General features: G+C 31.6%; 1 protein-coding gene across 3 annotated transcripts; it reads right to left on the bottom strand.

The window, feature by feature from the left end:
* Positions 1-1,962: 1,962 nt before the first annotated feature.
* Positions 1,963-8,622, bottom strand: LOC101217442 (stomatal closure-related actin-binding protein 3). Of its 3 annotated transcripts, none has more exons than XM_011655549.2 (13): positions 8,396-8,622; positions 6,956-7,258; positions 6,678-6,806; positions 6,175-6,267; positions 5,806-5,946; positions 4,934-5,002; positions 4,472-4,555; positions 4,172-4,352; positions 3,582-3,698; positions 3,408-3,466; positions 3,014-3,148; positions 2,455-2,604; positions 1,963-2,288 (listed from the first exon to the last, which is right to left on the bottom strand). In XM_011655549.2, exons 2-13 carry the CDS (start codon positions 7,238-7,240, stop codon positions 2,256-2,258), a joined length of 1,476 nt encoding a protein of 491 aa, XP_011653851.1. In that variant the 5' UTR covers positions 7,241-7,258; positions 8,396-8,622; the 3' UTR covers positions 1,963-2,255. The 3 variants fall into 3 exon arrangements, with proteins under 3 accessions (XP_011653851.1, XP_031740543.1, XP_004144324.1); XM_031884683.1 differs by having other exon boundaries at positions 8,376-8,622; XM_004144276.3 differs by lacking the exon at positions 8,396-8,622 and adding an exon at positions 8,131-8,382.
* Positions 8,623-13,139: the final 4,517 nt, after the last annotated feature.

A 13,139-nucleotide genomic window follows, 5' to 3' on the forward strand; every position in this document is an offset into this window, starting at 1 on the left:
TTGTCTAATTCAATCTCATTTTGGATCTTTAAAACCTAGGAATTTCTCTCAATTCTTTCTCAAGTGAGATCAGGGTAAAAGTAGCTTCAAAATGACCAGATTTTCACCTATTTATAAACCTCTTCGGCGGATGTCGCTAACAAGTTTAGAAGATAGAAGTTTTCCTCCCAAATGTTACCTATATAAAGTCATCTCCGTCAACTTACCAAGGGGACGCCTGAATGGGCGTAAGAAGCCCGAATAGGCCAAATATCCTAAAGAGTGGCAGAAAGGAATAGCCTTTCCGTCGTCTATAAATGTTTCTTCTTCTGTTTCGATTAGTTATAAAAGCGAGAGTTTGATCGTTGAGAAGGAAAGAATCCATACTTTCGTTGTCCCTTAAATTGTTATACTTTCTCCACTCTCTTTTCTCCCATTTTTTCACTTCTTTGTAATATATGTTATTCATATTGTACAATGGCCTAAGGCCTACATTCTTTATATATATTACATGTTTATGCTTTTTCAATCCATCATTTCTTGATTTTTCACCTGCCAATGTGTTATTAGTAGTTAAGTTTGTAATAAGTTTTTGATAAGGAATCTACCTTATAATTCTTATTGCATTAGTTAAGCTATATTCATCTCTTGGCCAATGTCAATTGTCAACTATCCGAGAGGTCAAATAGCAAGGATAAGGCTAACGTGCACAAGGAGAAATTTGGCAACAAACTCTACCTTAGCGAGATAACTTCCAACATTTGTATTCCAAAAGGTGAACAAGTGTGGACATTAGGTGTCAAGAGGTTGTTGTCCTTAAACGCGAAGTTCTATAAGTTTTTTAAGTGAATACTTCCAGATATACCTCACCTAATTAGACTTAGTCATGTGGATCCCGAAAGGAGACTATGTGTGGCGTTTAATACTCTAGGAGAAGTACACCTTAATCATAAGCTGGTTGAGTAAGTTAAATTGCATCAAAACTCTTGCATTGCTTAATTGCCTAATGACGTGTAGACCTTCCTTCACTCTCTCTCGCATACAAGTTAGTTTGCATACAATTCCATTCCGCATTCTTTTACTCCCCTTTACAGATTTTCTAGGCGTACACAAGTAGTTTTAATTCTAGTTCTAGTTCTTTTATACCTTAGTAGTTAACTCTCATATTGTCCAATTAATGAGTAATTCTCTAGAACTAATGTCTATAAACAATTACCAGTGTTCAACCTTGGATCATCTAGGTAAACTCATTGTTTCGCTTGCACTTGGACAAGCAGTAGGAAAATCTGTACTCAACAAGGACTTAAGTATTATGCGATGAAGAGGTATATCGCAAGCATCGTACATAACCCATTACTCATCACCTAGAATCATAGCATGAGATACAGAGAGTTGCGTTGAGCGCATTACACGCAATGACCTAACTTAATGTCAAATCACATTAGCGTTACACACACAAAACTATTAAGTCCAAACAAACAAGTAATGACAGCACTACTTCCTGGTGAAGGAAGCTAAGAAAGCATAACATTCATCACATAGTCTCCTGGTGGTGTAAAGTCTTTGACGCATAATTAGTTCTTTTTCACAAGCATTCTTATCACTAAGGCAGAAAGCAATTAGGTCTCACTTTATTTTTGTGTAAATTTGAAGCTTAACTAGCCTTTTATGTAAAACAAATGATAATTTTAAGTTTTTAATGTAATTGAGCCTGTATATTAAAACCTCTAAAATAAATCCCATTTATTCCCATTTATCAATCATTTTACTTACCATTCCAAAAAAAAAATCAATTTCTTTCTTTCACTTTTAATTTTCCAAATAAAACTTTTTCATTAATCCAAAAACATTATTTGAAACAAAGACAAAAATAGTAAATCAATTGTTTTTAAAAGAATAAATGTATATTGAAAAACTAAAAATAAAATGGTTAGACTACTCAATGAAACTATAGATATTAAAAATAAAGAATGGTATAAAAAGTGGCAAAATCAATCACAAATGAACCAATTGATTATAAACTTATAAGCTTTGTTACAATGATTAGGCAAATAAAAAAGGATGCCTAAAACAACTCAACCTAATTAGTGAAAGAAGAAAATAAAATAAAAAAAATTACATTACAAAGAAGCCAAATTTTCTTCACTCACAAACCATATTACTTATCACACTCCTAAAAAAACCCTACTTTCAAATTCAAAATTAACCAAAAGAAAGGGTAAAAGAAGGAAAATCTCAAATTTCTAAGAGAAACATCAGTTGGTTAGTTTTCACTTTTATGCTTGATCGTCTGGACCAGCCAACATCACCTGTCACATTGTTTGTTTTACTACTTCAGAACTTGTATAAACACAAGAATTTATACACGAAAACGAGATGTGATAGATTACCAAACACGAAAAAAAATAGTCCACAGTTGAATGGATGGGAATGTGAATGTGATGGTTAATAATATGATTGATAGAAATTACTTACATTGCAGTCATTGGCATATTTCCGAGCAAGCATGATTGCAGCGTTTCTATCTCGCTCTGATTCGAACATCAACATGAAAGAAAGTCCCTTTCTTCCTTGCCAGAAGAGTGCCTTGGTTGCGGTACTTCTGTCGTCTCGAACTCCACATAGCTAGAGTCAAGGGGGGAGACGATGAGAATCATATTCATTGACAAAAAGGTCAAAACTAAGAAACGACACTTGGAAGACATTGAAGGAAAGTTGGAAACGGTTAGTGAATAAATATAACCTTCGTCAATCTATCAATGTTTTGAAGTACATAAGAAAGAAAATTAAGATAATACAACTTTCGAGTTGATCTTAAAAGTAGGTCTTCGTTCAAAACAAACTAACAGGAAAACGCTTATGACAACTGTTCTACAAAGCTTGTTTCCTCTAAACTCTTTCTAACAAGAACAATAAGCAAACTTAACTCCCAACTGTATAACCATTATACTTGTATATTCTATGTCAAAAATTCCTCTCTTTATTGTTCTGTCGTCTATTTCAATGATAAAATTATTGCACATTGTTATAATACCTGCATCGACGACGAGTAATTTTCCCGAGCTTTCGTAATCCAACCTCTGGATAGCTTCATTCTCATTTTCCCAACATGAAATACATGAACAGAATTTGATGCATAATCTTGTCCATTCATCTGGGATATTGTTACCTGCAGATTAAATCAAGCTTGAGAAATTGATGTTCGAAAAGTGTCCACCAAGATTGCGCTGCTAAGCTATTGGGAATACAATTTTGTGATCGTAGTTACGTTTACGGCATCGGTTTTTTCAAGGGTAGAACTCATTCACCAAGTAAAAATTTAGCACAATACAACTTTCTGACTTGCATGCTTTACAGACAAGGATGAAGTAGACACAAACCTACGTGTATGTATGTATTGGATGGAATTAAAGAGATGAATTACATACGTTGAATTCAGAGTTAGATTTTCGCAAGAGCATCTCAACATGGGTTCCGAGCCCTGCAGCTGTCAGAGGCAATTTTGTCTGTCAGTTTTCTTTTACCGGATGGCAATGGGTGGGGAGAGGGAGAGATACTGATTGGTAAAGGATGACTAAAGAATCACAATGAGAAAAACCAACCACTTTCAATAGGACCGGTTGTCATCAAGTTCACTTTTTGGCCATTAGACACTACTTCTACTTGTAAGGTTCGCCCAACATCGAGCGGCTCCAGGGCATAGATTGACTTGGTGGCACCTGATAAGAAGGTAAAAAACAGTTGAGGTGTAAAAACAAACAAAACTAATACTAAGAAGAATACATCATCTTAAAGGAAGAAATTGGGGAAATGATAAGCCAGGTAAAAACTAGATATCACTAAGGTCAGAAAAAAGATATCAAGAAGAAAAAAATGGTGAATAAAACAGAATAATGCAAAAATAAACAAGACAGTACTGCGAAAAAGTATACACTCTCGATCGGCAACCTTATCCATCGAGCCCATGACAAATGAAATCGTGCAAACTAACAAAACAACCTTGTACTATAGCATGTTATAAACTTTTACTTATTGACAGTTGTTCTAATTAAAACAATGGCGTTTACTATTCACCAAAAGTAGAAAAAGATGAACTAAATGTATCATCAAGGAACAAAATAAACTCATATGCATCATATCAATGTTATTTCATTAGTACAACATGTTCATGAACTTAAAACAAAATGTTTACCTGTAATTACTTGCTTCCAGCTGCAATCTGATGACATCCGATACCATTGAATCGAACATTTTGAAAGTGGGGGTGCCACATCTGAGGCACATTTGATTCTCAAAAATGAACCTAGAGTTTCAGAACCATCCAAAACATAGAAACAAGACTTGTTCTCTGCAGCCCTTTTGCACATTGTGAGCTGGATAAACAAATGATAGTGAGAAGAAAGGGTTTTGGATGGTTTTTTTACATCACACTCACTTTGTTTCTACAGTATTATGCCACATATATGCCTCCAATTATCCAAATTAAACATACCTCTCTTTGGAGCTTTGCTGAGATTATTGATTTCTCTCGAATTGTAGCTCTTAGCGCACGAAGCTCATGTTCCATGCCCATCACCTGTGCAAATAGAAACACAAGTAAGACTCATCAAGTGAATCCACTGAACGATTACTAGCTGCCCTTGTACTTGCACACTTGGTGATTATTAACTTCTAACTTGTATTATCATCAGCTAGGATATCGAAATTCAGAAAGTAGTTGTTGACAAAAGATTTCCTCATCATGGGGGTCAGGCAAATTTATATCCAGAATGAGTTTTTAGAATCCATGTCAGTAAGATAAAATACTCTTTTAGAAATTAAGCAGAACTGGAAGCTTTCATTTGAAAAAAAAAAACATAAGCTTGATATTTGGATCACATATACTATTGTTGAAAGCTTTCAATCAATGTTAAAATCGAAACAATTAAGCAAATAAGCAAGATGAAGTGAGCACCTTGCTTGGTTGATGCAATTGTTTAATTCTTCTAGCCTCTTGAACTTCCTCAACGAGTCCGTCGACGTCCTGTCCATAACACAAAATTTAAGAATTTCAATCATGTTAGAACCTAAAACCAGAACAAAAACAGTAAGAACCTTGAACCATAACAAACTTTAAATTAATGCTGAAAGTGAATGAAGATTACACGGATAAACACAAGGGTAAATAAACAAGGCTTCTATATACATGCGCCCAGTTGATGCAAGCACAGAATACCAGAAAAAGCACTCTACTAAATTTTCAAAATTGCCTCTAGTGTATCAAAGTTTCATTAAATTTAACGAACTGACCCTTGATTTAAAAGCTTTTGAGCAACCTGTGAAAACCTAAATATCTCACAAGTTTTTACTACAAAAGAATAGGTTTGAGCATTCCTTTTTAGCCCTCAGTTCTAAATCAAATCAACAAAGAAAAAACTGAAGAGGGAGATACTTAACACCCGATGGTCAAAATATTGTACTATAAGTGCTAGACAGTTATGTACTAACGAACAGTAACATGGATGAAATATGAAGTATTTTGTATTCCATGCTGTCTCTCTCACAAATGCCCACAAAGTAGGTCTCAACAAATTTTGACAGCTATGCTTACTTGAGGCAAGGCACATAATTAAAACACCATAATCAGAAGGCTTGGATGGAATTCAGAGCTATAGCTAGAGAGTTTCATCACATTTTTCTAACATATCACTCATTTCTAATTTTGTTCAATAAGTCGATCTTGCATTTATCTTCTTGAACATAGGAGAACTAAATTTTGAAATCATAATATAATATGAAATTGAAAACTGTAATTGACAGAAAATGGGAAGAGGAAGAAACTTGAACCTGTTTATTAGAGTCGTCAGAATTTTTTTCTTGTTCCTCAAGAGCTTCCCCAATTCGCTGCACAACTGCTCTTGCACTCTCAATTTCAGCACAAGCAAAAGACTTTTCCTGGTTAACCAACCTCTTAGCATCTTCAGAAGCCTAAAGTAAATAAAGTAAGAACAAAAAAAGGTATTAGTATGGCAATCCTACAAAGAAAAACAAAATGCACAAATAATAAATCACTTGACATGAGGAATATCATAGTTCACCCACAACATTCAACCACGTCTACAAATGTTTATAACTTCCGACAATCATTTAGTTAGATCATAATAATAATAGCATAATGAAGACATGCAAGTAGTAACAGAATGTGAATCTGATAACCTGTTTGAGAAAGGTTGCCAGCTTTTTCACTTCAAACTTTTCTTGAATCAGTTCTCCTTCTTTTTGAGTTAACTTAACAGCTAAAGCTTCCACCTAGATGATTTTGGATGGCAAGAATACAAAATATTAAGTGCACTTGCAACAAAGAAACGAACAACAAAACCTAATGTTGCAAAAACGGAGAGGATAAAAATGAAGAAGAAGATCTAGAACTCAAAATGAACAACAGATTATGGTGTGGGGAGAGAGATTGCTAATATTAGTCACGGTCTACAACTTTCACAAGTTTAACCGTCATCAAAGTGGTCAACAAACTCACTGGTACAAAATGCATGAAAATGGAACAGGTTTTATGTAACAATTTGAACAAATAAAAAATATTCATCAAGAGAAAATAAACTTCACCCCTGTGACAGAGGAAATGGTGTGAGTAATGCTTTCAATACTAATGTTCAACTTGATCTAAATCAACAGACTGACATGAGAAGGCGTGAGAAACGAACCATGGAGATAGCTTTCTCCACATCCTCCTTATTTCGCCCAGCCAAACGACCTTTCAGATATTCTAATGCATCTCGAAGCTTCTTCAAAAGAACATGTCCCTCCAGTGAAGGCACTTCCCTCAGCTTCGCCTGAATTGCAAGAGTGTCATTTACAATCCAGTTAGTTGAATTAGAAGTGAAAGATCTTCAAAGAAGAGAGTCTATAGTGATACAAAGCTAGATCAATATAAGTTTAATGACCAAAGTATTCTTTCACTAGAAAAGAAAGTAGTTTGAACCTCATCAGACAGCTTAGCGGCAGAAGACAAGTTCTTGTCGAATTTACAAGCAAGGTCGCGAACTGAGAGTCGCTTGTGCTGATCTGACAACTGGGCAGTTTCTTGTTCGATAACCTCTTTAAGAGAAGGGCCCTGGTCGTCATCCTGGGGCTCTTCTAAAATCTGATTGTCAGGTCCTAATTTATATTTTGGAAATTGATTGGAGGCAAAGCTAACATCAACTGAAACTGGCAAAATTCCCTCCATGTGCATAGTTTCTTCAAACTCAGGACTAATCTTCGTCATCGATCTGAATTTGATTCTCTGTTAAAACAACAAGATTGATTTTTCAATTTTCAAAAGGAAACCAAATGATGAAACACGAACAATCCCATGATCCATATGGGAAAAATGCATTGTTTTAGTTTATTTCATTAATCTGTCAGTACCCAAGAGCAGATCAATTGAAATGGTGAATCAATGGATCGATTAACATAGAAACAAAGTGTGAAGATTGGAAGCCTATTTATTTGTTGTTGTTGTTGTAATTATTTCATAGGATGGGGTAGGAGACCAGTAAGGTCTTACCTTTCCAGTTTAAAAAACTGGAAAATTTCTTCACCAATTTGTTCCAACTATTCACCAAAATTCAACTAAATTCCAACGGTTCCAACCAAAACTCTCTCTCCCCAGGGAAGAATGTTTTTGTCCAATCCACAAGGTCAAAAAACATACAGATTCCCAAAAGATTTTCACATCCAGAAGGAGAAATCCATACCGTAAAACCCCTTGTTCTTGAAATGTACTCTTCTTTCCAATAAAAGAACTGAAACTTTTCAGAACGAGAAAAAAAAAAAAAAAAAATAGAAACACAACATTCAGAGCAAAGAAAAAGAACTCTCAGCAACTACAATCCAAACCCTCCAATATTCTACATTACACAATCTCTTATACCAATTACAACAAACCAACAGAGGAAACAAACAACACACTCAATAAAAGAAAAAGGCACAGAAACCAAAAGGTACAACCAGGCAGAGAATTTATCTTCAACCATCAAACTGAACTTAAAAGTTGGAAAAAAAAAATAAGTGGCTCAAGGTCTCAAAGCAGTCAATGTAAGACAGAAACAGCAAAACCCCAGCTGACCAATATCAAAATGCAGTTCAAAAACACCCAAAAAAACATAAACTTACAGATTATAGGCAAAATATGGCGAAAAACATGGAACCAAGCCAAACCCAGATCACAAAAAAGAAGTTGTTCAAGAAAAAGGAGAGAGAAGAAAGGGAAAAACAAAGAGGTGGAGAAGAAAAAGAAGAAGAAGGAGAATAGAAAGAATCTAAAGGGAGGAGGTGGTTATGCCTTGCTTTTTGTAAAGTGAGAAAAAAAGAAAAGGAGGAGAGGGCTATGTGCAAAAAGAGTCTAAAAACCCAAAGACCTGGTTTGTGTGTCACTGACCTCCCTGTCTGGGTCTAGCTCCTCTGCTTTTGTCAGCAAAATTGAATAAAAGAATAAAATTTGCAAATTTGCTCTTCCTTCCTTCTTTCTTTATTTTCTTTCCCTAATTCAATCACATCTCTTTCTCTTTTTCTTGACCAGTCTCACGTGTTACAGTGGGCACAATTTTTATGGTGTTCAGAACAAAAACCCTCCAAAATCCAAACCCTAAAATCATGTCCTTTCTCAACTAATTCTCTTTCTTCACATTCACAGGGGATTTGTATTCTTTCTTCATTACAAAGAATCCATCTTTCATTTCCTACAACTTGCTTTTTCTGTTTTTCTTATTGATTTTTTTATTTTACTGAAACATTTTAATTTCTTATCAACTTGTGTGTTTCCTTTTATTAATATTACCTTCCCAAATTTAAATAATAGAAGTTTGAGTCTACCCTTCCAAAATATAATTCTGCTTTCATTGCTAAAGCTAATTTGGTTGTGTAGTTAAAAGAAGAAAAAGAAAAAGTTCTATAATTTTGAACTTTAAATTTGATTTTTATTACTCAATAAAAAACATTGGATGACAACAATGACTTATGTCATTATATTGATAAATAAATTGCTATATTTGAAAGCATACCCCAACAAAAGTTTAATAAATAATTCATATTCTTTAATAAATAAAAAATATAAATATTCTAATGTTTCAACTATTGGAAATAATAAAATTGTACAAAATATTTTAAATATATAGCAAAATTTTATATTATATCATCGATGATAGACATTGTTAGACTAAACAGGGATCTATCTATTATAATTTAAATTTTTACTATATTTTCAAAATGTTTGAGAAGTTATGATATATTTAATAATAAACTATCAGTTGCTTCAGATTGCTTCCAATTACTTGGCAATTAACCCAAAAAAAAGCATTAATTTCTTGAAAAAAAATATATTTAGATTATATTATATTAATTGGAACAATAAATAAAAGTAATATTGACAACTCAAAGGTGGAAAGGTCAACTGATTTGAAATATTATCCATTATGGAGTTTAGAGAATTGAAGTTAATTTAATGTGTTTATGCACTAATTTAGGTTTGAACTTTGAAATGTCATTTTCTTATTATTTAGAATTAAAATAGAAACAATGGATTGTATTTGTATTAGGTAAGTTGAGATAATAATAATAATAATAAAAAAGAAAAAAAAAAGCAATAAAATTAGGAGTAGGAAGAAAAGAAAAGAAAAGAAAGAAAGACTGTAAAGTTGTATATTATTATTAGTATTATTAAACTTAGAAAATAGTTTTGGAAGTTTCATGCTTCACCTTGACACCATCATTGCCTGGTTCCCTCTTTTGTAGGTTAAAAATAAGAAAATAAGGTGATTTTTTTCTTTTCATTTTAGTAAAAAATAAATAAAAAGGAAGGCTGGCTGCTGCAGAACACGCGCGAACGGTGGCGCGTGACATATAGTACGGTTACCGCTTCTGTCCAAACCAATACCTTATGTTCCCAATTTACGGTAATGCCACTAACTATTTTTTTAAAAATAAATAAATATATACACAAAAGATAAAATTCCTGAGGCCCACACAAGAATGACCCAAAAATTGGAAGAACAAAAATATGTGAATCACCCTTCATTAATAAAACGGCACTTGCATGCACAAGAAAAAGCAGTGTCCTCCCTCACTCAATCAAAAGAGCATGGGAGATGAGAAAAAACTTATGGACAAATATGAACAAACAATCATACATTAATATTCAGGGTAATGTTGCATTTCACATTTTAAAGAAAAAAATATTGCATAATTTGACCATTAAATCAAATCTCACTTTTTTTTTTTAAATATTCATTTCAGTAAACATAACCTTAATGTTGATTTAATTTTGGTGAGTCGGATTTCATATACCGTATTTTTTCTCACTGTGATCTAAAAAATGGATTCAAAATAGAATTTCTCTACATTTTTAAAAGGAGAATTGTAAAAAATAGCAAATTTAACAAAATATTTACAAGGTATAGCAAAATTTCAAATTCTATCGATAACAAATATTGGATAAGACACTGATATTCTTCTATGAGTGACATTCTAAATATTTGTTAGTTGTAATAGACAAGAATCAAGCTCTTAAATTAGTGGTTTTGCAGTGTGGACACAACCACTATACCAGAGCCATAATTTAATTAAAATAAGACATATTCAAATATAAAAATCGATAATGTGAGAGGGGCACATGCTCTCTTGGTCCCTTAAAAAATCTGTTTCGATATAAAATTATTTGATTTTTAATATTTGATGTTAATACTTTTTATATTATTATTAGAAAAAGAAAAAGAAAAACAATTAGCTCAATCTTGTTTGATGAGCAGTTGATCATACTTATTAAATTATTTTTCATTTTGAGTTAGTTTCACCTATAAAAATAGCAAAAAATATATATATATAATAAGATACATATCACCACATATTATAAATTGCAGAAGTAGCAAATTTAAAAATCGATAACCCTATAATTACCGTCTGATAACTCTCCAATAGCCTTATAATTATCGTGTGAAAGTCTAAAAAAAAAAAAAAAAATACCATAAGCTATCTTTTTTTTTCTAAATATTTTTGTCCCAATTTTCCTATCAAAATTGTGGTTAAGTAAATACTTTTAGAATTTTCAAGTTTATGTTATAAAAACATTCCAATTTGGAAGATATCAATGAATTTGTAGTGTGTATATGTATATGATTTATCCCCGTACAATAATTATTTTTCCAAATATTTTCTTTTAAACAATAGCATTCATAACTAATTCAATTACATATTTGAATTTTTTTTACTTTTATTATACTAAATGAATATTTTTATTACTAATGCGTTTTATTTAAACTTATAATAGGGTATTTAAAAAAAAAATTAATTCAACAATGTGTTTACAAAGTCTTATTATTATTATGAAAAATAAAAATGGGAATATGTAGTGTGGCATTGCATGATTGTGATGGTGCAAAGGGATCATAAGATGGTGATAGAGAAAGGAAGGAAGCCATCACTCTTATGCGAATATATTTGGTCAACCTTTTCTCTTTTCTTCCATTGACCAACAATTCCTTTCATTTTTTTCATTTGGGTTTTCTATTTCTTTATTTCTTTATTTCAAATTTAAGGTCTTTTTTTTTATAAATTTTTGGACGATTAAATTTGAGTAAAAACTAAATATATTTGGATACTTGTTTAAAGCTTTATCTCATTTTTAAATTTGACTTCATAGATTATATATATATATATATCTTTCTAGGGGACTACATTCATGAATTTGTAAATAATAATGATTTTAAACGTATAATAAATCATAAATTTTAAGAAATCACTCTTAAAATATAGTTTGAATTTTCTAAATAATTATTTCAAGTCGTGCAAATTTTTAGGAATAAAATTATGTTTCTTTTCTTTTAAAAATACGTGACTGCATTTTGTTAAAAAAGTATTCTGAATTGGTTCTCCAAAGTCTCTACCTTTTTAATATAAATAGTCAATAGTTAATTTGACTCTCATCATGTATTTAATTTTTTCTTCTTCTTCTTCTTCATTTTGTTTTCGTTATTTCGTTATTATAATTGGTTTTTGCCATGCAAATAATTAGCCCAAATTCGTAACAATTAGTAACAGTTTGATTAATGATATGAGAAGTTAATTAATGAAGAACGGTTATCAAATCATACTTCATAAAATCAAGAGGACTCTCTTCATTTTTTATGTACACTGAAAAAGAAAAACTCTAAATTTTCCATGTTCTCTAATATAATTTCATATTTCATTCTCCTTAAATCCTTCATTCATGAGCTGTAAATTTCAAAGAACAAAAAGTATTATCTGTATATTCATGCAAAAAAGTATAGAGAATTGGGAGAGACAAGAAGTAAACATTCTTGATCTAAAATTCAATGTACTATATGCCCATCTCAAATAATTATGAAGAAAAAGAAATAACTATTGTTTCCATTAGTGGGAGACCTACATTATACAGATAGCTCATTATACTGCCCTTCCCAAGTACTCATTATTCATATCCATATTTTATATAATATAGATATATAACTTCAATTATATGATATATTCTTTTTAAAGTTTAACATGCATGCGAGTGTAGAACCTCTTTGTATATTTCTAAACCCCTTAATTATTATTAGAATTCAATCATGATATTATATTACCCATTGAATTACTACTTTAATAAGGACGAATTTATATTTTTAATAATAATTTAGAAAGGATCAAAAAAATTATATTTATTAATAATAGCTTTAATATTTATAACATGGTATTTATTTTATTTTTTAAAATTAAAATGGGAGAGGTACAAATGTACACACATTAATTAAAAAGGGAAAGTAATTATTTGAATATATAAGTTATATATGTATATACCCAAAGGAAAGTGTGTGGGAGAAAGGTATGTTAGAGGATGAAATGATGGAAGTATACAGGATAAGAACTAATTGACAAAGGATGCTTTGGGGTTTTAAAGCTTTGTTTAAAAGAGATTGATTTATTTGATTAATTAATAAAGTATGGTTTTGGTTTAAATTAAATCTTAGTGGGGAAGAATTTTGAGACTTTTAGTTGGTGACAATTGGAACTACTTATTGTCCCTAATCATTAGTTATTTAACACTTGGGGTTCATTAATTTTTTCCTTTTGCTTTGTTTTTGGTTACACACACCATGATTCTAGCCAACAACCATATGCCCCACCAACCA

This window comes from Cucumis sativus, chromosome 4 (assembly GCF_000004075.3).
Source record: "Cucumis sativus cultivar 9930 chromosome 4, Cucumber_9930_V3, whole genome shotgun sequence".
Lineage (NCBI taxonomy): Eukaryota > Viridiplantae > Streptophyta > Magnoliopsida > Cucurbitales > Cucurbitaceae > Cucumis > Cucumis sativus.

Excerpts from the sequence above, each read along its gene's own strand:
- LOC101217442 (XM_011655549.2), bottom strand. The coding sequence starts at position 7,240 with ATGACGAAGATTAGTCCTGAGTTTGAAGAAACTATGCACATGGAGGGA. Across the intron at positions 6,807-6,955 it reads CCGCTAAGCTGTCTGATGAG|GCGAAGCTGAGGGAAGTGCC; the intron begins GTTCAAACTACT and ends CTTGCAATTCAG. Across the intron at positions 3,699-4,171 it reads CTGGAAGCAAGTAATTACAG|GTGCCACCAAGTCAATCTAT; the intron begins GTAAACATTTTG and ends CCTTCTTATCAG.